Genomic DNA, 27703 nt, shown 5'->3' with positions numbered 1-27703 from the left:
TAGATGGGTCTATATAGCATAGATGGAGGGTCATAGACCATAGATGGGGTCTATATAGCATAGATGGAGGCTCATAGACCATAGATGGGTCCATATACCATAGTTGGAGGTTCAAAAGACCATAGATGGGGTCCATATAACATAGACGGAGGTTCATAGACCATAGATGGGGTCCATATACCATATATGGAGGTTCATAAATCCTAGATGGGGTCTATATAGTATAGATGGAGGTTCATAGACCATAGATGGGGTCCATATAGCATAGATGAAGGTTCATAGACCATAGATAGGGTCCATATAGCATAGATGGAGGTTCATTGACCATAGATAGAGGGTCATATAGCATAGATGGGATGCCCTAAAGCTTATTTAGAGAGTATAAAGTCTTATAATTACCAAAACTCCACATGAAATGCAAACACAAAACATTAGCTTCAAGAATCAGGATGAAGAGACCAAGAAACAGGGTGAAGAGACCAAAAATCAGGGTGAAGAGACCAAGAAACAGGGTGAAGAGACCAAGAATCAGGGTGAAGAGACCAAGAATCAGGGTGAAGAGACCAAGAATCAGGGTGAAGAGACCAAGAATCAGGGTGAAGAGACCAAGAATCAGGGTGAAGAGACCAAGAATCAGGGTGAAGAGACCAAGAATCAGGGTGAAGAGACCAAGAATCAGGGTGAAGAGACCAAGAATCAGGGTGAAGAGACCAAGAATCAGGGTGAAGAGACCAAGAATCAGGGTGAAGAGACTAAGAATCAGGGTGAAAAGACCAAGAATCAGGATGAAGAGACCAACAATCATGGTGAAGAGACCAAGAATCAGGGTGATCAAAGGCTATCATTTATAACAGTGTTGTCACTTACGGGTCTCGGCTGTACCTCATATAACAGTGTTGTCACTTATGGGTCTCTACTGTACCTCATATAACAGTGTTGTCACTTATGGGTCTCTACTGTACTTCATGTAACAGTGTTGTCACTTATGGGTGTCTACTGTACCTCATATAACAGTGTTGTCACTTACTGGTCGGAGGAATCCTTTCCTCTGGAGATTGATAACTAGCTTAGACTTGGTTTCTAAGTTCACCACAATACTCTTCGTCTGAACCTGTGTAGAAAATATATACAGAAATGTGTGAGCTACCTATGTCATGAGCCCTGTCAGTTCTGAGTCAGCCTGAAAACAAGGTAAGTGGCAGCAGAGTATGATTGCTAAACCTGTCGACAAGTTGTTACTAGGGTATTAAAATAGAAGATCATGCCATGCCGCATAACAGCACAATCCTCGGGTTATAGGCTTTCTGATAAGCAAGAACAGGTTATGGGTGTTTTAATTAGACTAAGCAGTATTTCAGAAGTTTTAAAGTGTTGTTTTTAAAGAGGCCTATTAATTGGTATGCTGCATAGTATGCCATGAACTTAGCCATTTGTGTAGCATACTGCATGAACCTAGTGTGTACATTTAAAATAGTCACAAATTGAAAGGCATTTAGTTTAAATTAAAACAGCACTTAACCTTAAAAATACTTTAAGTCTGCATTAAAAAATAAATTAAAAGTAATAAACTCCGTTAATAAAATGCTTAGTCAAACCTTCTTAAACATTTTTAGTTTAAACTTTACAGCAATGTACTGAATAAATTTAGCACCTCATATAGGAGTTGTCTGTCCTTATGGCTCATGCTCTCCCATGCCTGTAGGAGCTGTTCCAGAGCATAAACCTCAGCATCATCATACAGTTCTTCATATGGTGGATAGAGTTGTGCTTGTATATTGTGTATGACAGCCATTGAACAATGAAGAAAATACCTTGAAGTCTTGGTTATGTAATGAGAAAAGATCTCTTTGGCTTTCTTTTTCAACTAGAAAAGCAGCAGAGAGAAATATAAGTGGAAAATAGACTTCATAAACTAGTATAATTACAATATAATAATATGAAAAACTTTATGTACATTAATGATGATAATATAACTAATACGCTACAATATAATATAGAATTATGACTTCAATTATAATATAAATATGTTATGATTAAATATAATGCAACAAAATACAATATAACATATTGTATAATGAGTAATGTATGATACACTGTAGTACGGCCTAGTTCATTTGTTTGCTGCCTACAATTCAATATAGTAACTAATATAAATCAGCTATACGTAATCCTATTTCATGTACATGCAGGTAAAATGTCCATAAAATTTTTTAACATTTTCAAATTTTAGTATTTACAGCAAAGCATGCATTCCAAATAAAAAAATGTAGGAAGTACAAAAATCTAGCATTCGGATTTTCTGAATCTATCATTCAGAAAATCCGTAGAATATCTGTGTTCCCAAGTTTTGTAAAACAGCAGCCAATGTCTGTACCAATTTTACATGACCAGCCACACTAGGTGCTAGTTGTGAAAAGTATTAGAAGCATGCATATACCTGTAAATATCCATAGACATACATATACATACACATTGACAGTGATATAGATTAGTACCACTAGTACTAGGTCTCAAATGTATTTTATGTTTTGAGGTTTGCTACCTCCTTTTACAATCCCTGACATACCATAGCAGACTAATGTAATACCTGGTACTGGTTGAGAGACTTGGCATAGAATAACTTGTGATACTCCTGAACTTCTTCCCAGAACTTGATGCAGTGCAGCCATGTCTAGAGACAAAGGGAACTCTCTTGTTACTAGCTGCTCAATCAGATACCGGAGCAACTTGTCAATAAGAGAAGCATTTTAATAGAATTGATAAAATACTTGAATCATTTATTTGTTTATTTCACATGATAATAAAAATTATAGAGTGACGGCTGCGGTCTGGCGCCTAAAAACCACCAAAGCTGCTCAAAGCTGGTTTGCATGCATCCCCTTAGCCTTTGATCAAAAGAAACGTAGAACTGACGTGAATGTTTACAGTTTTATGCACAGCTCTTTGGGTGAATTCTTAAAGGTTGACATGCAAGAAAACTCACATTACAGTTATTTAGTACAAAAAGATTCACCATGTCTTACTCTGCTGTGTTGTATGTGCGAAATATGTGGAAATGTGATTACAAGCTCTTCAAAGCTCAAAATGAACAGTTCATCACAGCCATCACAAAAACGCCATGGATCGGAATCACTTTCCAAAATGGCTCAAATGGGACGTAGATGAACACGATGACTTCTGTTTACACTTTCATGCAACCTCTTTCGTCGAAATATTTTTACAAATATACTTCACGCATTCAATAAAACCATGTCTATTGTCATTACGCGTCTGTTTCATCATCATTGTAATGCTGTCACTTTGAGCACTGATATCTCAAAACCTACCGTAAAAATTCGTTTAATTTTTTAACCTTAGCTCGAAGGAGTGCATATCATTCTCTGATAAACATGAGGGGCCTGTTGGTTACCTGTGATAGTCAAAAAATTCTGCTGAAATTATTCGCACTGTTTGGCAGGAAGTATGGCCACATGCTCAGATTACGACTAGATGGTTAGACCAAGCCGAAACAAAACTGTAAAGTCTATATTTGATACAGGCTTTTCCGCAAAACCACAAAGTGTTTGTCATAAACTAGTGCTATGAGATGTTTTATATTGAGCCTTTTATTGGCCTTTCAATTCACGTGATAACATCACGTGTCAAAACCATAGCCAGAATGTTTGAGAACGTCATCAAAATAAAGAGATTCCAAACTACGGCGTTTTCGTGATGGCTGCGATTAACTGTTCGCTTTTAAGCTTGTAATCACATTTCCCCATATTTTGCACCTACAACACAGCAGAGTAAGACATGGTGAATCTTTTGATACCAAATAACTGCAAAGTGAATTTTGTTGCAAGTAAACCTTTAAGGTAAGTTCAAATGGTTCCTTTCCTCACTAGGTCTATTAATAGCAACACAGTTCATCAGGCTGTTGGAATTCCCACAAATCAATCATGTGATCAATCATGTGACCAATCATGTGATCAATCATAATTATGATTGTATGTGCATTAACTTTATTTCATGGTATTTATTGGTGCTGCGCTTCATGAAACTGCTGGCATTCATGTTAATCAATGAATTAATGTTTGCAGGATAATATATCTCTGCCTCAACTAGTAAATGAATAACAGTGCCGTACTCTGACTGCCAGTCAGAGATATGCATTCTATTTGTGTGTTCTTTGACATAGAGTTAAATTGAAATCATACAAAAGTTGAATCAGTAAAACTATTAAATTTGTTGTCTGCTGAAACAAAAGGCTTATGCCTGTATTCAATGATTGTGGACTAACATTGCTCAATATTTTGTTATGCAGCTGCAAGTCAGGCGAAGACCTACGAGACTGTCTGAGAACAAGACCTTCCTCATGCGTTCATGTAAGAAGAACCTCAGCATTTGTAAGAGACAATTTTTACTATAATAATAATAATCAATATAGATAAATCTCAAAGTTTGTTCTTCTTCATCTGTACAGCTATTAGCGATTAAAATCAAGGAATGAACATTGTGCTTCGTACTGGATTTTAACTTACGAAGATGGCCACAAGTTTGTAAATATGCGCACTTACACACAAAACTAAACCGTTCTTACCATTCTCATCACTTTTACCATATCACGTATACCCTATTGCAATTGTACACACCATGCGCTTTCGAGTAACGATGCCCTGTTATAAGATTTTTTTGTGCCTTAATATATGGAGCATGATGTTTTTTTCTGTCCTCCCCATGCGCGAACGACTTTTTTTCGACTTTTTCTGCCATACAATATCAACAAAAAGTTTTAAAGAAATTAAAATTTGGCAGTTGGTGTACTGATTACGATGAAATAACAAAAATGTCAATATACTACTCGCCAAAATTCTTCCCACAACACCTGAAAGAGACCTTGTTTGTTATCTCAGTTCACCGCTATTCATTATACGTAAAAACAAATTCGAAAACAGATAAGTGGTAAAATTTTAGCCTACGACAAAGTTAAAATTTAGTTTAGTAAAATACATACTAAAACCTTTCAATACGTGCAGTTTTCAATACGCGTAGCTTTCAATACGTGTAGCTTTCAATACGTGTAGCTTTCAACGTTTATGTTATATGTCTGTCTGTCTGTCTCGAAGGTAAGTACTCCCCACAGTACACTGCATTTAGTATGTACATGGTAATGTTACATTCCCACAACTAAGAATAATTGTGCACATAGTTATTACACATGATGATCTCTCACAGCACAAGAGACTGTCAGCATACCAGTCAGCATACCAGTCAGCATACCAGTCAGCATACCAGTCAGCATACCAGTCTGCATAATAGATGCTATTTTCTCTTGCTGGCTCTTCCCCTTTTGCTATGAACCTTTCTTTTTAAAAAGAACTGTTGCAACCTCCACATCATGGAGATTTAGAGACATGAAGCCATTTTACTCCTAGCCTTTGCTCCAACAGCCTACTCTAGCTACCCAATAGATCAGCTGCTGGGTGCCATAAACTGTTTGAATCGAAGTGCAGTGTCTGTCAGTGTAATCAAAAGATGTGATATATTTCCGATGAATAACCAGTAAATTTTACCTGGTTATGTGCAAGCCCAATATATTTTCTAAAGAATAGGCCAGATTCATGCTCATGGTTTAAAGCTTTGAGCAGGGCATCCATCCGTCGTCCTCCAGTAAATTCAGACTTTTCTGATATTTTAGCATCCTTATCTGAGGCTATATCACTCTGATAGAGACTTTGATCATCCAGCGCATCAATTTGAGAGTTGCTGGAGATAGTGGCAGATGTTTTATGACTCTCCTGAGTTTGCTTGGTGAGTTTAGAGCTTCTAAGAAAAAAAGATCAAAGGTTGAACAGAAAAATAATGTTGGGATGAATTTATAAACTTTATAAAAGCTTTAGTATTTTCTTTTTGTGCATAAAATTCATTTCATAAGTTGTGATTAAATGTACAGCACTGTTATTTCTGCATAGACCCATAGACACATAGACACATAGACACATAGACACAATACCCCAGTGAAGACTGATGAGTTAGTCGACTAGTTTGATGCCTCTATTCCTCTTGTAACCACATTTCTTGGCGAGCGTAGCAGTCAACAAATCTTATAGCGATTAATGGTAAAACTAGGTTATATAAACTAAAATGTTAAAATTAATGTTAATAAAATATTTTTACCTAATACATGACTATAAGCTAGCTGTGTCAGAAGGGTGGCTTGAAATACATTAGTGACAAGTACGGTGCAGTAGTGCTCTGCGGCAACTGAAATTGTCTTAAAAAGGAAAACAGCTTTTATTGCATGACATTCATTAGGTAAAGCAGAGAGATACTTATGTAATGAAAACTGACTGGAGAAGAAGATTTGACAATTAATACAAAGCATCAATCATCCCTTGACAAAGGTGGCCCATATATTATTGCTTCTATTAGAATATTATTGAAATCTAACAAACATAAGACACTTGTATATATTGAATTTATGACTAAATGTTGGTAGACCTTATGAAGCAGCTGCGTATCCTAGTCATGTTCCTAGTCATGTTCCTAGTCATGTTCCTAGTCATGTTCCTAGTCATGTTCCTAGTCATGTTCCTAGTCATGTGAGTGAGCAGCTAACTCCTTTAACAATGTTTCACCTAATATCCGTTCCCTTAACAGCGGAAGGTATTTCAAACACTATATGTCAAACTACTTATTTGATTTGACTGACTGCCATTTTTTGTTTTATCATTGTTGTATGGCATAATTTGGAAAATAGTTTCATTTAAAATTAAGTTATCGCTAATAAAATAATATATACATATATCAAAAGTAACGAGTTAGGGCCACCTCCTAAAAGTACAAATACTTTGGTTAGAATTTTATAAAGTACTCAACATATGGCTGTGATATGAGAAGAATGGAAGCAGATCAGAGCTGAGTGGCCAAACTAACTACGTATATAGAAGCCTCTGTCGCCATCGAGCATATCTCGCAGTGGTGATTGGAAGCAATATCATAAATTATGAGTTGAAGCAGTTAGGATCTCAGACTGGTATTTTTAAGCAATGGCACACAGAGCTATGCAAAGGTCATCGAATGGTTAGTTGAGGCATTTCTAAGTTATGCAAATCATAGCCAAACATGTGCACACATTCCAGTATGTTACTAGAGACTCCTATTTCAAGGAATTTAAGATTGGGTGACGTTATGTCAAAGAATTCGCTGCACAGCGTAGTATTAACAGATTCTTTCATTTTTAATGTAAGCCTATGGCATGAGCAGCTCACAGTAGCTCACAGAAGTAGCACTAGGAACAAACTAAACATAATCCAGCCAAGATCACACGAAAAGCATACCCAGTGTTCAAATGGCGGACAACTCCAGTAGCTGTCGCTGGTCGTTGTTTTGCCATCTTTGGCCGATCTGTAGCTTGGTGTATGGTAGCACTGCGAGGCCTGGCAGCCAGTTTACTAGAGGCAAAGTCAAACAGCTTGACAGGACAACACGCATAGCATACGCTACTCTAGCGGGAAAAGGTAGCAACAGATCTAAAGGATGAGAGAAAGTACAAGTAAAAGTACTAGGGCTACATCATGTGTCGGCTCATATTTGAATATTCTGGTTAGAGTTAGAAAATCTAGAAAACAATTTAAAACTCAATTGCCTTTACATAAATCTGCTTTATATATATCAGAAGCATTTTTCATTGTCTCTTTAACTCATATATTATTACTTTCTCAATTCACACATTATTGCAGCAGCAATCGTGTTTTTAATTTTGTATTCTTTTATTTGCCTTGATTATAATTGACTTCATGACTTTCGCTTTCTACGCCTTCAATTGAAGTTTATCTGCGAAAGTGAGACCATTTTCAGGATCTCAAATCAATGTTTAGAGTATGTATCAATTTGGCATTCACCTCCAGTCATATACATATCTTTACAATTTTCAGAGAAATGACATTGTCTTTTTAGAACACTCGGGGTCTACCACAGTAGTCCCAAACTTTGAGGATTTGCTGACACAGGCTATCGTACCCCCATTATTACAATTATTACATGTAAAACCTGTGCATTGAGATCTTCAAAAAGATTTTAATATTTGTAGTCTAAGCTAACTGTCTATCAGCTGTATAACTATTATAACTATTATATTGTTAAATGGCATATTCACAGATCTTTCTCTACAACACAGAGAAAGATCTAAAATAATGACTGTGTCTATATTTTAAGATTAACAGATGTGTGCGAAGGATAACTCCTTATATATTTGATTACATGTAGGACTCAACAGTTGTACAAAACATCGATAATTTTTGTAAAGCCTGTATTTCATAAATACGAAGTTTAGTTGCTCATAATAGCAAAATATATTTACTTTTTTTACTATTTCATGACCAATTTGTAAAAATGCTTTTCAATATGTTCACACTCTTTGCAGGTATACTTGCAGTGGCCCTAATTACAAAAACATAATTTAAAATTTTTAAATAATTTTTAGAAAGATTAATTGCAAATCTAACTACAAAGAAGAAAGAATTATATTAGAATGATACTATATTAGAATAAATTATATTGGGATTTGTGAGTATATGCTACGAGTTGGAAGAGCTGAGAAGTAGGCTGAGAAGTAGGCTGAGAAGTAGGCCTGCATTAACCAGAGTCTATTGGAATTTGAACTAACCTTGACATTGGTCTTTTTGGGAAAGCTTTCGTTAGTTTAGCTTCATAGTCTAACCTCTGTTTCTGACCCGCTGCATGGGTGTTACATAGCTCAACGGACTGCACAGCATGAGTTCTACGACGGCCAATTGGTGTTTGAGTCTCTGGCAGCCGTACCGTTTCTGGTGGTTGCCATACAAAGTCCTGTAACCAGGGTAGTATGTACATATTTATACCTATCAGCTATTATTACATAGTTATTCTCTCCACTCCTTAGGATTGACTAACAAATAGTCATTAGCCCTTTCTACTAATCCCACCACCATTTGCTGTCATAAAGGAATATTTACCGAGTATGGCTTGCTGTCTGTCGAAAATCGACCATGACTTGCATCTTAACGATGCATGTACTATTTGCTAGTTATAGGTCACCGTCTACTACTATCTACGGGTTATAAGTCACTATCTACTACTATCTACTAGTTATAAATCACCATCTACTACTATCTACTAGTTATAAATCACCATCTACTACTATCTGTTAGTTATTGTTGACATACAATCATTACCATGTAGCACAATCTATTATATATATATATATATATATATATATCAATACTCATATCAATACTCCTGTTATACTTGCTAGTCTATGCGTTTACTGAATATTGTGTACACCGAACTGAGAGTTATGTGCACCATGGGATGACAACTCATATTTAGTTATAGTACATACATCGCTGTTATATTACATTACGTCATATCTTCTTTTTTTTTCTGTTCCACACAGCGTCAAGCGTTCTATATAATAAAAATTGCTGCTGTAAAAGCAAACATTTATACTGTCCTAGTGTGGCATCCAGTCATAAATATCTGCCAATGCGCATCATAAACAACTCTTGACAGGTTATGGGCCCAGAAACAGACCGCACTTCGACGGTAATATAGAAACATACAACATATGGAAAACACGTTTTATTAACTATCTATACACTTTGGACATTTCGATACACAAAGCTATACTCCCACTACCAACTAGCGTAGAAAATGATGAAGACTTTAATGCCAAAAACAGAAGAGCCTTCGCTGAACTTGTCCAAGTTTTGGACGACAGATCACTTCAATTAATCGTAAATGACGCTTCTAACAATGGATGTGAGGCTTTAGCAGCATTACGGAAACATTACGTCAGTACAGAGAAGCCCAGAGTAATAACTATATATGAAGAACTAACGACATTATCAATGAAAGAAACCAAAGATGTCACCGACTACCTAATAAGAGCAGAAAGAGCCGCAACTGGTCTTCACTCTGCAGGTGAGACAATATCAAAAAACTTAATTATAGCTATGCTCTTGAAAGGTCTACCTGCTTCGTTTAATTCGTTCGTAGTAGTACATACTCAAACCGACTCCGTCAAAACTCATTGAGTTTAAGGTCGCTGTAACAAACCACGCAAATACAGAAGCTATCCGCACTCCTACACACACAACCGCCATGAGCTCTAAGACATATGAGCCGCCCGCTAACCGCAGTAATACTAACAATTACAACAGTCACTACAACGCAAAAGCAAAACCTAGCAACAGCAAAGTATGCCTCTCATATGAGAAACCTGGGCACAACACAAAAACGTGCCATCAATGCTCGAAATTACGCTGTAGCTTCTGCCAGAAATCTGGACATGTTAAGAGTATATGCTTCGCTAAGAGAAAGAGCAGTAGCAGTGAGTTGCCAACATTCGTTAACAATGTTGCTTCCGAATTTGAAGCGACATACTCACTCGCAATAGACACCACAATTGCTCAAAGTAACACCAATCAAAAACAATCCGACGACAGCCGTTCTCATCTAGTGGACTGTGGTGCGACTACACACATTGTAAACAAAGCTGATCGCTTTATTTCATTTGACCCAGACTTTAAAGCCAATAACCATTATATTCAACTTGCCGATGGTACTCGAAGTAATCAAATGGCAACCGCACGAGGATCAGCTGAATTCCATGTATATGACACCGATGGTAATCCTAAACGGATACTGCTCACTAAAGCACTACTCGCCCCGTCATTTCCGATGAGCCTATTCTCTGTGCGCACTTATACCGACACAGGTGCCAGTCTGACATTCTGTAAAGAAAAGACACAGCTTATATCAAGAATTACAACATTCACTGCTACACAGAAAGGACAATTGTACCTTTTACCGACATGCAATGTACACACATCATTCAATGTTTGTACACTGGAGCAATGGCACCGAGCACTCGAACACATGAATCACAATGATCTCATAAAACTACCGACAGTGACTAAAAACATGACCGTCCGCAACACAAAGGCAGTAAAGACATGCAACACATGCAAGAAAAACAAACTGAGTCGAAGCCCAAAATCATGTGACGACACACTACCTCGTGCGACAAAACCACTAGAACGCGTGAACTCTGATGTATGTGGGCCGATAGAACCTGTTTCACGTGATGGACACAGATACATAGTAAACTTTTGTGATGAATACTCGGGCATGATTTTTGTATACCCAATTCGGTCTAAAGATGAAGTGCCAACTACACTCAAGAGATTCATTGCTGACACAGCTCCGATAGGAAACCTTCTATAAAGACACACAGACAATGGTGGCGAATAAACTAGTAATGAATTTGCTAACATCCTACGAAACAATGGTATAAAACACTCGAAAACCACTCCATATTCGCAGTTCCAAAATGGGCAATTCGAAAGAGCTTGGCGTAGCCTGTTAGATATGGCTAAATGTCTCATAAACGAATCTAAGCTCCCCAAACCATACTGGACATTTGCTATACTTTATGCTCAATACCTACGTAACCGATCGTTCCAGCAAAAGTCAATATTGACCGCCTACGAACTATTCATAGGTAGAAAACCAGATATGAGGAACCTACACGAATTTGGTTCAAACTGCACCTTCTACACCAAAACCCACAAACAGAAACTGGATGTTCGAGGACAACGTGGAAAGTACCAAGGTATCAATCCAATTAAAAATGGCTATTTAGTTCTCAACAACACCACTAACAATGTGATCACTACCCGCAACGTTTACATACACAACGAACCAGAAGTTGACTCCTTTTCAGATGATGAGTGCACAACTCCCATACCACCAGTACAAGGTGCAGTTGATACCAGTACTAACACTGAGCTAACATCAACATCATCATGACCACAGAGAGCTCGACGCCCTCCGTCGTATCTTGACGACTATCAATTACTGACTAACGTCGACTACGCATGAGTTGCATTGCCCACACTACCTACAACATATGAGAAGCAATAAAGTCCAACGACGCCGACAAATGGAAGGCAGCAATAGATTCTGACATTCATTCGTTACGTGACAATCACACCTGGGAAGTAACAGAACTACCACCTCACAAGCACGAGATTAAAGGGAAGTGGGTGTATACATACAAACAAGAAAGTGCTGATGGACAAATTCAGTACAAGGCCAGGTATGTAGCCAACGGATATTCACAAATACCAGGCCAAGACTTCGACAAAACATATTCGCCGACCACTCGATTCACATCTATTCATACGATTCTCCAGCTGGCCGCACACTTCAACTTACATCTACACCAACTTGATGTTAAGGGGGCATATTTGAACGCGCCGATAGATAGGGAAATATATGTCGAACAACCACCAGGGTACGTAACGCACCAAAACAACGCACGTCTGACATGCAAACTAAACAGGTCATTGTATGGACTTAAACAAAGTAAAAGAACTGGCACCAACTATTGACAGAATTTCTAAAATCAAATGGATTCGCATCAAATGATAGTGACGCCTGTGTATACAAGAAACCCACCGACACAAATGACATATACCTGCTATTTTGTGTTGATGACATCATAGTTGCTAGCAGTGACATGAAACAAGTCAACACTGTAAAAGAGATGCTAAACACTGCTTTCAAGATGGATGACAGAGGCCAACTAAAATGGTTTCTGGGTATTGACTTCCAACGTCAACCTGATGGCAGCTACTGTATAAGCCAAGAACGTTATGTCAATGCCATACTATCAAAATTCAATATGACCGACTGTAACCCAGCTGCAATGCCCGCCGACACGAACACACGCCTTCTGACATCTAGCGCTGACAAACAAGAAAACAATCAGGACACTCAGTTTCCGTATCGTCAAGCCGTTGGATGTTTCATCTATCTTATGACTGGTGCACGACCAGATATCAGCTAGACCGTGTCAAAACTCTCTCAGTTTCTCGAAAAACCCAACGCCACTCACATACAAGCCGCCAAATGCCTTTTTCGCTACTTGAAGGGAACCAAACATTATACCTTGAAATTCTCAGCTAAACCAATAAACGAGCTGACCATGTTTACTGACTCTGACTGGGCCGGTGATACTGAAGACCGCCGCTCGATAAGTGGTTACCTCGCAACTTTAGGCACGGCACCAATTAGCTGGAATACACGTAAGCAAACGACAGTAGCTCTCTTGTCATGTGAGGCCGAGTATCTCGCACTGACAGACGCTGTCAAGGAAACACTTTACTTAAGAAACTTTCTTGGAGCACTTGGTCGAAGGCTCAATGATAAAACTCCTATCTACTGTGACAATCAAGGGACTATCGCACTGGCCAGCAAGACGGGCAGCCAGCATAACCGCACGAAACATATTGACATATGACATCATTTTATGAAAGATCAGCCGGCAGTCGAATACAAATATGTTGCAACAGCTAACAATGTAGCCGACGTACTTACAAAACCACTTGACAAGATACGCCACCGCCAGGCTGTACACATGCTAATGCTTGAGGGGGCATGTTGACATACAATCATTACCATGTCGCACAATCTCATATATATATATACATTGTATATGTATCAATACTCATATCAATACTCCTGTTATACTTCCTACTCTATGCGTTTACTGAATATTGTGTACACCGAACTGAGAGTTATGTGCACCATGGGATGACAACTCATATTTAGTTATAGTACATACATCGCTGTTATATTACATTACGTCATATCCTTTTTTTTTTCTTCTGTTCCACGCAGCACCAAGCGTTCTATATAATAAAAATTGCTGCTGTAAAAGCAAATATTTATACTGTCCTAGTGTGGCATCCAGTCATAAATATCTGCCAATGCGCATCATAAACAACTCTTGACAGTTATAAGTCACTATCTACTACTATCTTCTAGTTATAAGTCACTATCTACTACTATCTACTAGTTATAAGTCACTATCTACTGCTATCTACTAGTTATAGGTTACCATCTACTACTATCTATTAGTTATAAGTCACCATCTACTACTATCTACTAGTTATAAGTCACCGTCTAACACTATCTAACAGTTTAAAAGTCACTATCTACTACTATCAACTAGTTATAAGTCACCATCTACTACTATCTACTAGTTATAAGTCACCGTCTAACACTATCTAACAGTTTAAAAGTCACTATCTACTACTATCAACTAGTTATAAGTCACCATCTACTACTATCAACTAGTTATAAGTCACCATCTACTACTATCAACTAGTTATAAGTCACTATCTACTACTATCTACTAGTTATAAGTCACCATCTACTACTATCTACTAGTTATAAGCCACTATCTAACTGTTATAAGTGCTTACTATATGTTTTACTTATAACTCAGCCTACCAGTTAAAAAACCTATTTATCTTCCAGTTTAAGTCACTACCTACGAGCAATGGATGATAAACCAATTGTTACACATGTAAATAATTATCTAATAGTTACATGCCCTTATTCACTAGTTTAATTTTTCAGTATATGTACTAGTTACAACTTACTTTTCACTAGATATAACTCACTATTTATTAGTTATAGCTTGCTATTAGCTAGCTATAAGTCAGCGTGTTATGTTCATATATGTAAGCAACTAACCACTAGTTAGTAGTTTTTCCCCACTGGTTATAACTCAATGTCTGCTAGTTACAGTATAAGTCAATGCCAATTTGTTATAACTCACTGTCCACTAGCACACAGTAGGTGAATTTTAATCATCCAATATACCAACAATCCTTTTCTACAGCTGTGAGCCTCACCTTCGGTGTAGGACCATCATAAAGGGCTTGAATCTCTGATTGCTTAGTCCTAATGCTTGGTCTGCAACTCTTTGGACGAAGAGGTAGTAAGGAACTGGTTCTGGGCTGAGGATGCGCCTCTAGTTGTCTCCTAGCAGAGCTGATTCTAATTGACTTTTGATTTCTGTAATCTGTGTTCACTGTATCAGGTACAACCTTCACTTGGTGCTTCACGATGTATTGGGGAGCCCTAAAAGAAAATGATTATAATTTGTTAATAATTAAAATTCAAGTGATTTGCATGCAATACAAGCATTTTTCATAACAAGTTAACGAGATTAATGTTAGTAAACCATATACCGCTGGCATTGTTACTAGTGTTAGTACTACAGCTAATAGTTACGCACTTTAATGATTAGTTGCAGAAATAATTGTTTCCTCACCCTGGTTAACCCGTATGGGTGGTAATTCCTGCTCAAACTCGGGTCTCCTACCAAAGACCTGGGAGTTAGAGCACTCGCCTCAAGATCTTAGCTGTTCCGAATAGCTCACTTTTCTACAACTCACCTGAGTTGATTGCTGTTGGTATCTGAGCAAGCCACATTTTATGCGCCGGTGTTATTGCGCCCAGTGCCCCAATGACTACTGGAATTACAGTTGTTCTTACATCCCAGCATTTTTCAATCTCTTCTCCAAGAGGGAGATGTTTCTTTACTCTTTTTTGCTGACTATATTGTACTCATTGGGTACTGCTATATGATGCCTATATTTATTATAGAAGCCCTTTTGTTCTCCTCGTCACCACCAAAATAGCACCACTAATTTTTATTGCTTTGCTCAGACACGGTCATTTTTATTGACCTTACCAAAAGCTTCCCACCAGTGTGGTGGTTTATTAAGGCCATACTCATCACATATACTTCTGTACACAACACCCGCAACATGATTATGCCGCTCAGTGTATGCGTTTCCTGCTAGCTGCTTGCATCCACTAATGATGTGTTTAATGGTCTCAGGTGCATCTTTGCACAGCCTGCATCTAGGATCACCTCTAGTGTGATAAATTTTTGTTTGAAGTTGCCATGTTGGGAGTACTTGCTCCTGGGCTGCATCGACAAGCTTCTAATCCGGATGCTCTACCGCTGAGCTAGAACGCCATAGTGATCATATACGCTTTCATATAACAGTTACAGCGTGCCCGTGTTAACTATTTTAGCCTTGCGTCCAATAGATGCTTCTGTTCAGAAACATTTTCGGACCTAAGTATATGCAACGTGATGCTTTTTCGTCTTTTTTCGTTAAAGCTAATTTATTCGGCCCCACGATATCGACAATAATTTATCTCGAACTTAAATTTTGGCTGTATATAATCAGTACACAGTGAAATACACTGTGTACTGATTATATACAGCCGAGGTTCTACTGTATATACATTACTAGCTGTGCTACCCGGCGTTGCCCGGGTAATAAAAAAGTCTGGATAAAAAATTGATTTGTTTTTAACATAAAACAACATTTACTATTCTAACTTCCAAACTGCATATCATGAAAAAAGTGTTTTGTGTAGTTGAAATAAATTAAGAAAAAAATGAAAACAACTGTAAAGGTTTTAAAACTTTGTCAAACAACTGTAACTTTCAAGCTATTAGCCTGGCACATTGCCAATGGAAAATTCCAGTAAACTGATAGGCTTTTCTAATGACGGTACTCAGTGACATTGCGTCAGAATTTTTGTTCAGCTGTAGTTATTCTAACAATAGCTATAGCCGGAATGCAGACAGACATATGACACACGGACATACTTACAAAAATATATATATATATATATATATAGAAGATAGAAGAAGATAGAAGATATACAGGGGAACCTCGGCTCTTGGACACTTCGGTTCTCGACCAAGTTGGTTATCAATCAAAGATTTTGAGATTTGTTCGTCTCGGATCTTGAACATAAATTCGAGAGCATGCGCGTTGAAATTAGAACAGCATGCAAACATTCGTTAACAAATGGAGAAGCAATTTGCGTTTCATAAATTTACAAAATGGGAGGAACCATCTGGGGTGAAGACATTTATTGAATAGATTTGCTAGAGAGACAACTCCTCCAGTCGAGTTACCCTAAATTGTTTTGGAGGAAGATTATCCTTCAACGATGTGAAGTAAACGTGCCATTGCTGTTTATATTTACCTTTTCCTACGATTTTTGATGTAACTGATCTGTTGCAATTTTTGCTGTTTCATTATCAGTTTTTGCAATTTCTGCCATTGTATCGTAACCTTTAATGTTTTTGATGTTTTAATGTTTACTTTTGTTTTTTTCCAACATCATAAATAGAAAATCTTTTATTAAAATTAAGCACGATCTATATCTAACAGTTTTTATTTATACTATGCAGTATACAGTACAGTTTATAGTGTAAAATGTAAAATACTTTACTGAAGTTGATTTCTTGCCTTGGAATAGAATAAAATTTACTTACATTCATTCAAATAGGAAAATTGTTTTGGATCTCGAACAACTCGGTTTTCGAAAAGAGGTTCTACTATACGTTATTACAAATAATGTTTTGTGTTCATGAAATAAATTAAAAGAAAAAATAAAAACAACGGTTACGGTTTTCAAACTTTGCCAAACGACTGTAAGTTTCAAACTTCATATCATGAGGAAAAGGTTTTGTGAAGGACAACTAAATTAAAAATAAATAAAACAATTGTAAATGTTTTCAAACCACTGTAAATTAAAAATTTCATAACTTTCAGCAATGCCGAGTAGCACAGCTAGTATATATATATATATATATATATATATATGTATATATAAATTGGAAAATTAAATAGTTTACTTATCTTTCAGCTACTGTCAGTTTCCTGCTGGCGCATTCTTCAGGCTGTAAGCTTCAACTTCAGGCTGTAAGCTTCAGTTGAAGCTTACAGCCTGAAGAATGCGCCAGCAGGAAACTGACAGTAGCTGAAAGATAAGTAAACTATTTAATTTTCCAATTTATATTGCTCCATCCTATGTTGAGCACTCTGATTTTAGTTCCAAGTAGGATACATTTCAATATATATATATATATATATATATATATATATATATATATATATATATATATATATATATACATGTATATATATATATATATATACATGTATATATATATATATATATATAGTACCGTCATTAGTACCTTCGTCAGAAAGATGGCGGTAGGGGACTCAAAAGTGTACAGCAGACAGTGAAAGCGGAAGAGCAAAGCATCCAAGCCTATGCAGCCTCCATGGCTACTTCAGATAAGTTGCTAGCCGAATTTCAATCGGCTGCTCTTACAATGGACCTTCGCCCTGATGATGAGGAAATTGACTGGCACACGAAACCTCTTCATGGTGCTTACCACCGACAAATATCTAAGGTTGGCGATCTTCACCAGACATATATGTGGCTGAACAAAGGAAACCTAACCGCCAATACAGAGTCGCTAATCATGGCAGCCCAGGAGCAAGTGCTCCCAAAAAGGCAACTCCAGACAAAAATCTATTACACTAGACACGATCCTAGATGCAGACTGTGCAAAGATGCACCTGAGACCATCCAACACATCATCAGTGGATGCAAGCAGCTAGCAGGAAACGCATACACTGAGCGGCATGATCATGTCGCAGGTGTTGTGTATAGAAGTCTATGTGACGAGTATGGCTTTAATAAACCACAACACTGGTGAGAAGCTCCTGGTAAGGTCAATAAAAATGACCGCGCTATGATCCTCTGGAACTTCTACATCCGGACTGACAAGCATGTCCTGGCAAACCAACCAGATGTAGTGGTGGTAGACAAGGAGAACAAGAGAGCTACTATAATAGATATAGCAGTACCCAATGACTACAATATAGCCAGCAAAGAAAAAGAAAAGGTAGAGAAATATCTCCCTCTTGGAGAAGAGATTGAAAAATGCTGGAATGTAAGAACAACTGTAATCCCAGTAGTCATTGGGGCACTGGGTGCAATAACATCGGCACATAAAATGTGGCTTGCCCAGATACCAACAGCAATCAACTCAGGTGAGTTGCAGAAAAGTGCGCTATTGGGAACAGCTAAGATCTTGCGGCGAGTGCTCTAACTCCCAGGTCTCTGGTAGGAGACCCGAGTTAGAGCAGAAACTACCACCCACACGGGTTAACCGGGGTGAGGAAACAATTTTATATATATATATATATATAATGCTCCCTTACTTCGATTTGGTTGCGCTCTCTGTGAGAGATACGGCACTATTTGCCTTTGTGCATAGCTCATCAGTTTTGTGATTTGAGCACTCTGGTGTCAGCACATTAACTTTCTTAATGTCTGTGAAGCAACTTAGTTGTTTTATGGCGGGAAGTCAACTCTCATTGCCAATGGGATTTGTCTCCCTTGCCTGCTCTGAGCTGCACTGATGAGGCTTCAATAGCCGAAACAGTACTGTCTGTAGCATGTATATTTTTTTCGGCTCCTGTCAAGAAACTGACAGTGGTTGAAAAAAATAAGTCAACTATCTAATTCTTTACTAATTTATTCTGCTCCATTCTATGTTGAGCTAATTTATACTGCTCCATTCTATGTTGAGCTAATTTTAATTCTAGGTATGATAAATTTCAATATTTATCAAATATAATCATTTCAGCTAAGATAAGAGTTGCATATCAAGACAATGAAATGAAAAGAAATATTTTCAGATGCGTTAATAGCCATAAGTCAAGTTATTACATGAGAGGCTATTATTTTGCTGTAGCCCTATGTTTAGTTTGGTGCATCTTAGGTGCGTTCAGTGGTAACCGGTAGATAAATTGTGTAGTCAATCACAAGTGAGATTAAACTCAACTCAGCATCACTAGTTGATCTAATAACCTGCCTCTCTAGGGTGCAATTACGAGTAGCTTGAGTGAACTTAAAAACTATGTTTCCCTTCATCACTTTTAAAAAGCACATGGCTTAAGCACGAATACCATAACTGATATAAATTGTACAAAACAGCGATAATTTGTTCTTTAATCTTTGTTAATAAAGTTCTTTAGTTAGTAGATAGAAACAACTGCAAGTTGGCCTCAGGAATATTGATGCAGTAGTAGATAACATACTAATCACGATGAGAATAAACTCGGTTGCAATGGCAAGCAGCCGAAAAGTAATATTAACACCAGTACATGCAACAGTAAAGATACTAATATCATAGTATATTACCATAGAGATGAACACTAACTAGTAACAACAGAGATTCTAATATCATAGTATATTACCATAGAGATGAACAGTCACTAGTAGCAACAGAGATAATAATATCATAGTATATTACCATAGAGATGAACACTCACTAGTAACAACAGAGATACTAATATCATAGTATATTACCATAGAGATGAACACTCACTAGTACCAGCAGAGATACTAATATCATAGTATATTACCATAGAGATGAACACTCACTAGTAACAACAGAGATACTAATATCATTGTATAGTACCATTGAGATGAACACTCACTAGTACCAACAGAGATACTAATATCATAGTATATTACCATGGAGATAAGCACTCACTAGTAACAACAGAGATACTAATATCATAGTATATTACCATGGAAACGAACACTGACCAGTAAACCAGGAGAGGCTCAGCTATTTTATTCTGGATAGTGTATAAATGTGAGAGCGTCCAATTTGAAGAGTCAGTCAGCTGTAAACTTCTTTTGCTGCCAATGGATAGTTCATAGGCAGCACCCTTTTTATGGTACTTGTTTCTTAAACCCTCCAAATATCTGAACAAATGTAAACAGCATACGGCCCATAGTCACACTGATAGAAATAAAATAGATCATGGCTCTGAAAAAAGTTTAAAAATAGTAGAAAGATACTTGGGTACAATATTTTGTGATTAGGAAAACAACTCCAACTAATTGGATTCGGTTAGCAATTTATGAATATGATGGCATTCGACCTTTACACACGCTTACACCCTTGCTTGCACCCACGCACACACACTCTATTAAGAAAGAACTTAGGTATTGGACTTACAGCCTCTATAGGTAATATGTATCAGTCATCTAAGGTGTATACTACCTGTATGTCTCTATAGGTAATATGTATCAGTCATCTAAGGTGTATACTACCTGTATGTCTCTATAGGTAATATGTATCAGTCATCTAAGGTCTATACTACCTGTATGTCTCTATAGGTAATATGCATCAGTCATCTAAGGTGTATACTACCTGTATGTCTCTATAGGTAATATGTATCAGTCATCTAAGGTCTATACTACCTGTATGTCTCTATGGTAAAACTATTTATCATACTAAAATAGGTTTGGAAAGAACATACATAGCCATATCAAGATGTTCTGGCCCAAGTGTGTTTGCCCTGTCTATATCCAACCATAGCATCCAATGCTTTTCTCCTGCAGTTCCTTTTAAGAACTGTTTGAAGTCGTCTATACCCTGTAATATACATGTATGAAGGATTATACGCTAACCAAGGAAGGCAAACATCTAGTTTTATAATGCGGTGACAACAGACAGCTTTTAGCTGCGTAGATGAAAAATGGACACAGCCATTCAAGGATATGGCTGTAACAAAAGCAGGCAATGCAGTGATATAGTAACTTGTATTTCATGTTCCGAGAGTTGTCTTGTACCGGTGTTAGGAACAGACAATTGCTGATGATCTGACAGTATCGAGTCTAAATGTAGATCACTCATGCGACAGTTTTCTAATGCTAACTATATCAGCTTTAAAAAAAGTATTTTATCTACTTCATTAATGTTTCCGCCGCCATATTACATAGTTAATAATTTGCGAAGCATCATCATTTATACAGCCTGCAGTCATATTATTGCTTTACATATCACTCAGATTATGGTCATTGCTGACATGAGGACAGGACATTGTGTCTGTCACATACAGCGCTATAAGAAGGCCACCTCAGACCCACTGCTGACAGCAAATACGTACATTGGGGGTATTATGTAATTTATGTGGTCGTACTAGTAGTAAAGGTTTGCATACCTGTTTGCAAGTAAGAGGGTGAAATCTCTTGCTTTTATTTTTTCTGAAATACGAGTCCCTTTCCTCATCATAGTCCTCATCGCTACAAAGAACCGAGTCTTCATCGCTTTCTCTGACTTTTTTTGGCTTTGTATGCTCTTCTGGTAGATCTTTACTGCTTTGAACAGTCACTTCTGCTTTTTCGCTAGATGTCTCCTTCGGTAACAATAGATTAGATATATAGAACATAGCTGAAAAAGTTGCAATAACCACTTTCTGTAAGCTTTCCATTTACTTAAAACAAGAAACAAAATGGAGTAAAAGGATCACGTTATTCATTTTCTTAACAAAATAATCTGCTACGAAACTGCTCAGAGAAGTGCAACAAGAAAATTAGTGACTTTTCATTACGTGATTATTTATTAATGTTAAATAATATAAGTTTATTAATTATTTATTTGATTTATTAACAATTATTTGAATAAAACCAGGAAAAAATGACTGGCATTACAGGTTATCTCCTCTTTTTCCGGTGGTAATCAGATTAAAAAAGAAGAAAACTCTCAACTTCAAACTTTGAAATGCAGCTAACAATATACCAAGCATACAGAGCAAAATTTCGCAGCAACTTAATTTCGCAGCTCTGATGAGTGTGAAAATATAGTGATGTGAAAATAAATGCAGTGGAACAAACATACTTAAATTCCTCAGGTCCAGTTTACTGGTAAGAAAATTTTTTTCAATTTGGGACTAGTTTGTATTTGTGAACCGCAGGTAGAAATGCGTGAGTGAGATCAATAATGAAATTTGATTGCTTGCTGCTATTTGTTTCTCGAACTATCAATAAACAAAGCTATTTAATTTCGCGCTTTCGCTCGTTCGTTATGATAGTATATTTTCGCTCATGAAACTTTCGCGAGAGGATGACTCCGCGAAAATGCGAAAGTTGGCTGACGCGAATACATAACTGTCCTAGAGTAAATAAATATATACTATATATATATATTATACCGATATATGTGTCTATATATAGCGATAAAAATACATGTATATATAATACATAAATCGCTATCTATATATATATTGCTACATATAGTGATATATAATTATAGCGTACTACTATATATATAAATACACATGAATATAATTATTTAAATAAATATATATGTATTTATATGTGTTTATATATACTTATATGTATTTGTATATATATATATATATATATATATATATATATATGTCTTTCTCAAAGTTTGTGTGTATGTATGTTGGTATGTGTGTAGTTCCACCTATAGCTAGTAAAGCCTTACCAATTCAGCTACACAAGCTTGATGTATTCATGAGACAATAAATGTCGCTATATGGGAGAAAATTTGCTATCGCTTTCCGTCACGAGGTAATGTGATGGCGTTACGTCATGAGAAACAATGGTTCTTATTAGTAAGCTTACTCAAACTATCCAGTAGCAATGTTTCAGGCTAATAGCAAGGGGCAGGCAGCTCTCATTACGTCTCATTGTTTATACGCTGATTTTTAACACCCGGGTAACGCAGGGAAGCGCAGCTAGTAGTAGTATATATATATACATGTATATAAATATATATATATATGTTCAGTACTTTGGGTTAATATTGGAGACCATCTAACCAAGCCACAACCCATTTTTGCCAAAAACGGACTGCTAAGCGTTTAATAAGTAGGCCATAAATTTACCTTTATTAGGCCTTTTAAAGCAATTTCCTCAAACTGTTTAGAAACATGCATTGTTGAATTTATAATTATGACTTATTTGTACTTTAAAGAGGTGGGCAACACTTAACACAATATGCAATAAGTGTTTATGTTGGTGCAAAGAAAAGCAGTTATTAATGCCGTAAAAAACTTCTGAGTATAAAAATAGTTTTGTTTTTTGCTTAAACGAGCATTTATTTGATACAAATAAACTGTTTAGTTCCCTGTTGTTCACTCTGTTCTTATGAACTGCTATTATTGGTAAGTTTATCTGGATAACAATATCTGCACAATGTCATTTAAGTGTTCAGTTATCCAAATTATGCATCAAAATCAATGTTCAATAACACATTTAAGAAACTAGGTCTTTAAAAATGTATTATTTGGGTTACAGCAAAATTCTGCATTTTTATGTATTGTGTTTTGTATTTATTTACAGACTGTTTTTCTTACGGTGCTGTAGAAATAAAATTTAAAAAGAACCAAAGTTGTTGAATAGAACTGAAGTTTTATCTCTTTTATAGTCAATCTACGCCTGTGTTCTACAAGTTCTACAAGCCAACGATTATTCTTATTAACCTTTTTATGTAAATAGCAAAATTTCCAGACTCTTTCATAGTTGCATACAAATTGAGTCTCCTTAATTTTTCTTATTAGCAAAAATACCTCTATATATATTTTCAATTAATGAAAAGCTATGAGAATACAGTGATTACCAACTGAAATAGCACTGATTTCTAGGTCATCCCGTAATGAACAAATTAAAAATCCAATGATACAATATACTTGTTAAAAGCTGTTCTTCTCTTCTGTTTACTAGGATAAACAAATCATGTAGATGTACTTAAACCACACAAACTTGTATTTGAGGTGGAGTTTCAATAACCCATTCGCATGACGCATCATCTATGTCAAGGAGAGAGTAATCCCTCATAGACTCTTCTGCTATAAGATCTCTAACAGCCTTGTGATGAGCATAGACTTCTGGTTGACTATTGTTAAACTCTGCTAGCATAAACTTGATGACTATTCCAGCTATCACTGAAGACATCTATATTAAAAAAAAAATAGAATAAGAACTCATCAAAAATAAACTACTATATATAAATATACTACTATATATAAAATAAACTACAATGTATAAAATATACCACAGTATATAATATACTAATATAAATTTAAGCTATGATATATATAAAATACACTACTATGTATATATAATAAAGTACTATATATATTTGTATATAATATATATACATATATAGAGATTATTTGTACAACTTTTAGAGATGTAAGTCCATACTATAGAAAATTAGCATGGGTTTACCCTCTAGAAGTTCTATCCTTGAGATATGATAAATACTGGAATAATGATGAATTGTAAGAAGACAATTGCAGTGTCATATCCTCAGTTCTCACCTTTGAATATTAAATATTGCAGTGTTTTTGCTATATTTTCATGTACAATAAGCATCATTAAGTTATTTCTGCTTTTTTAGCTAATAGAAGTGACCATGTAATTAAAAATTCTTAATTATTAGCAAAATGCTTTGGAGAATCATGCCAGACTAATAATAGATACCAGACTAATAATAAATACCAGACTAATAATAAATATCAGACTAATAATAAATATCAAACTAATAATAAATATCAGACTAATAATAAATATCAAACTAATAATAAATATCAAACTAATAATAAATATCAGACTAATAATAAATATCAGACTAATAATAAATATCAGACTAATAATAAATATCAAACTAATAATAAATATCAAACTAATAATAAATATCAGACTAATAATAAATACCAGACTAATAATAAATACCAGACTAATAATAAATACCAGACTAATAATAAATATCAGACTAATAATAAATACCAGACTAATAATAAATATCAAACTAATAATAAATATCAAACTAATAATAAATATCAGACTAATAATAAATATCAAACTAATAATAAATATCAAACTAATAATAAATATCAGACTAATAATAAATACCAGACTAATAATAAATACCAGACTAATAATAAATACCAGACTAATAATAAATATCAGACTAATAATAAATATCAGACTAATAATAAATATCAGACTAATAATAAATACCAGACTAATAATAAATATCAAACTAATAATAAATATCAGACTAATAATAAATACCAGACTAATAATAAATACCAGACTAATAATAAATACCAGACTAATAATAAATACCAGACTAATAATAAATACCAGACTAATAATAAATATCAGACTAATAATAAATACCAGACTAATAATAAATACCAGACTAATAATAAATATCAAACTAATAATAAGTATCAGACTAATAATAAATATCAGACTAACATCGAAGATATGCATACAATAAAGAGATGACATGAAAGCAAATGAATATAATCCTATATTAACTATGTGACATGAACTGATAGCTGTGATGTGTCAGCTCATGCATTTTTAAAGAGTATAAACTGCAGGAATTTGTCCCAGTGATTTCAAAATTCATCTTTTAAAGTCTATCTTTTAATATTACCTCATCAACCGACGCAAAGACTAGCTCATTAGATGTTGCTGTAGATGATGTGTCATCGTGTGAGTCCTTGGATAGAGATGACTCAGATGCTAGTCTTTCAAGTTCTTCTAAGTAACTGGCCGGTTGACTACTTTCTTTTTCACCAATAGAAGGAGTGACATACACACTTGCCCCTGGAGATCTCTTCCAAGAGGGTGTGTCTAAATCATGAATATATGTATCATGCTATGGACAGTATTGTTTCAGCTATATCTGCCTAGTCAGCGCAGCTCAGAGCAGTAGGCAAGGGGATGCCATAACTCCCATTGCTAATGAGAGTTGACCTCCGGCCATGAAACAACTAGGTTGCCGCACAGACTTTAAGAAAGTAAATGTATGACAAAGAAGTGTTTAAATCAAAATATTGCTTATGCATGTACGGCATATATTCTATATACATGTATATACTACATATGTATATAATGTATCCCTTGGGATATGAGCACAGCCTATATATGTATATCGTATACCTACCATATGTTAACCTACCCATTGAACACAGACTCACCCATTGAACACAGACTTACCCATTGAACACAGACTTACCCATTGAACACAGACTTACCCATTGAACGCAGACTTACCCATTGAACACAGACTTACCCATTGAACACAGACTTACCCATTGAACACAGACTTACCCATTGAACACAGACCTACTTAATGAACACAGACTTACCCATTGAACACAGACTTACCCATTGAACACAGACCTACCCATTGAACACAGACCTACTTATTGAACACAGACTTACCCACTGAACACAGACTTACCCATTGAACACAGACTTACCCATTGAACACAGACCTACCCATTGAACACAGACTTACCCATTGAACACAGACTTACCTATTGAACAAAGACTTACCCATTGACACCAGACCTACCCATTGAGCACAGACTTACCCATTGAATCCAGACCTACTTATTGAACACAGACTTTCCCATTGAACACAGACTTACCCATTGAACACAGACTTACCCATTGAACACAGACTTACCCATTGAACAAAGACTTACCCATTGACACCAGACCTACCCATTGAGCACAGACTTACCCATTGAATCCAGACCTACTTATTGAACACAGACTTTCCCATTGAACACAGACTTACCCATTGAACACAGACTTACCCATTGAACACAGACTTACCCATTGAACACAGACTTACCCATTGAACACAGACTTACCCATTGAACACAGACCTACCCATTGAACACAGACTTACCCATTGAACACAGACCTATCCATTGAACACAGACTTACCCATTGAACACAGACTTACCCATTGAACACAGACTTACCCATTGAACACAGACTTACCCATTGAACACAGACTTACCCATTGAACACAGACTTACCCATTAAACTCAGACCTACCCATTGAACACAGACTTACCCATTGAACACAGACTTACCCATTGAACAAAGACTTACCCATTGACACCAGACCTACCCATTGAGCACAGACTTACCCACTGAATCCAGACCTACTTATTGAACACAGACTTTCCCATTGAACACAGACTTACCCATTGAACAGACACTTCTTACCCAATAAACACAGACCTACCCATTGAATGCAGACCTACCTACTGAGCGCAGACCTATCCGCTGAATACAGACCTACCCACTAAAACAAAGGTATGGCACTATATCAAGCCAT

General features: G+C 36.2%; 1 protein-coding gene across 1 annotated transcript in view; it reads right to left on the bottom strand.

Annotated features, from left to right (window-relative positions):
• Positions 1 to 27703, bottom strand: part of LOC137389867 (regulator of G-protein signaling 22-like) — a 65062-nt gene that overhangs the window by 22716 nt on the left and 14643 nt on the right. Inside the window, 12 exon segments of the mRNA XM_068076015.1 lie at positions 1028 to 1111; positions 1652 to 1864; positions 2588 to 2671; positions 5553 to 5805; positions 7320 to 7433; positions 8648 to 8829; positions 14730 to 14958; positions 20332 to 20530; positions 20945 to 20978; positions 21738 to 21913; positions 24303 to 24498; positions 25997 to 26196. Of these exon segments, the coding sequence (XP_067932116.1) occupies positions 1028 to 1111; positions 1652 to 1864; positions 2588 to 2671; positions 5553 to 5805; positions 7320 to 7433; positions 8648 to 8829; positions 14730 to 14958; positions 20332 to 20530; positions 20945 to 20978; positions 21738 to 21913; positions 24303 to 24498; positions 25997 to 26196 (1964 nt within the window).

This window comes from Watersipora subatra, chromosome 3 (assembly GCF_963576615.1).
Source record: "Watersipora subatra chromosome 3, tzWatSuba1.1, whole genome shotgun sequence".
Classification (NCBI taxonomy): Eukaryota; Metazoa; Bryozoa; class Gymnolaemata; order Cheilostomatida; family Watersiporidae; genus Watersipora; species Watersipora subatra.
This window is presented reverse-complemented; position numbering and strand designations above follow the sequence as displayed.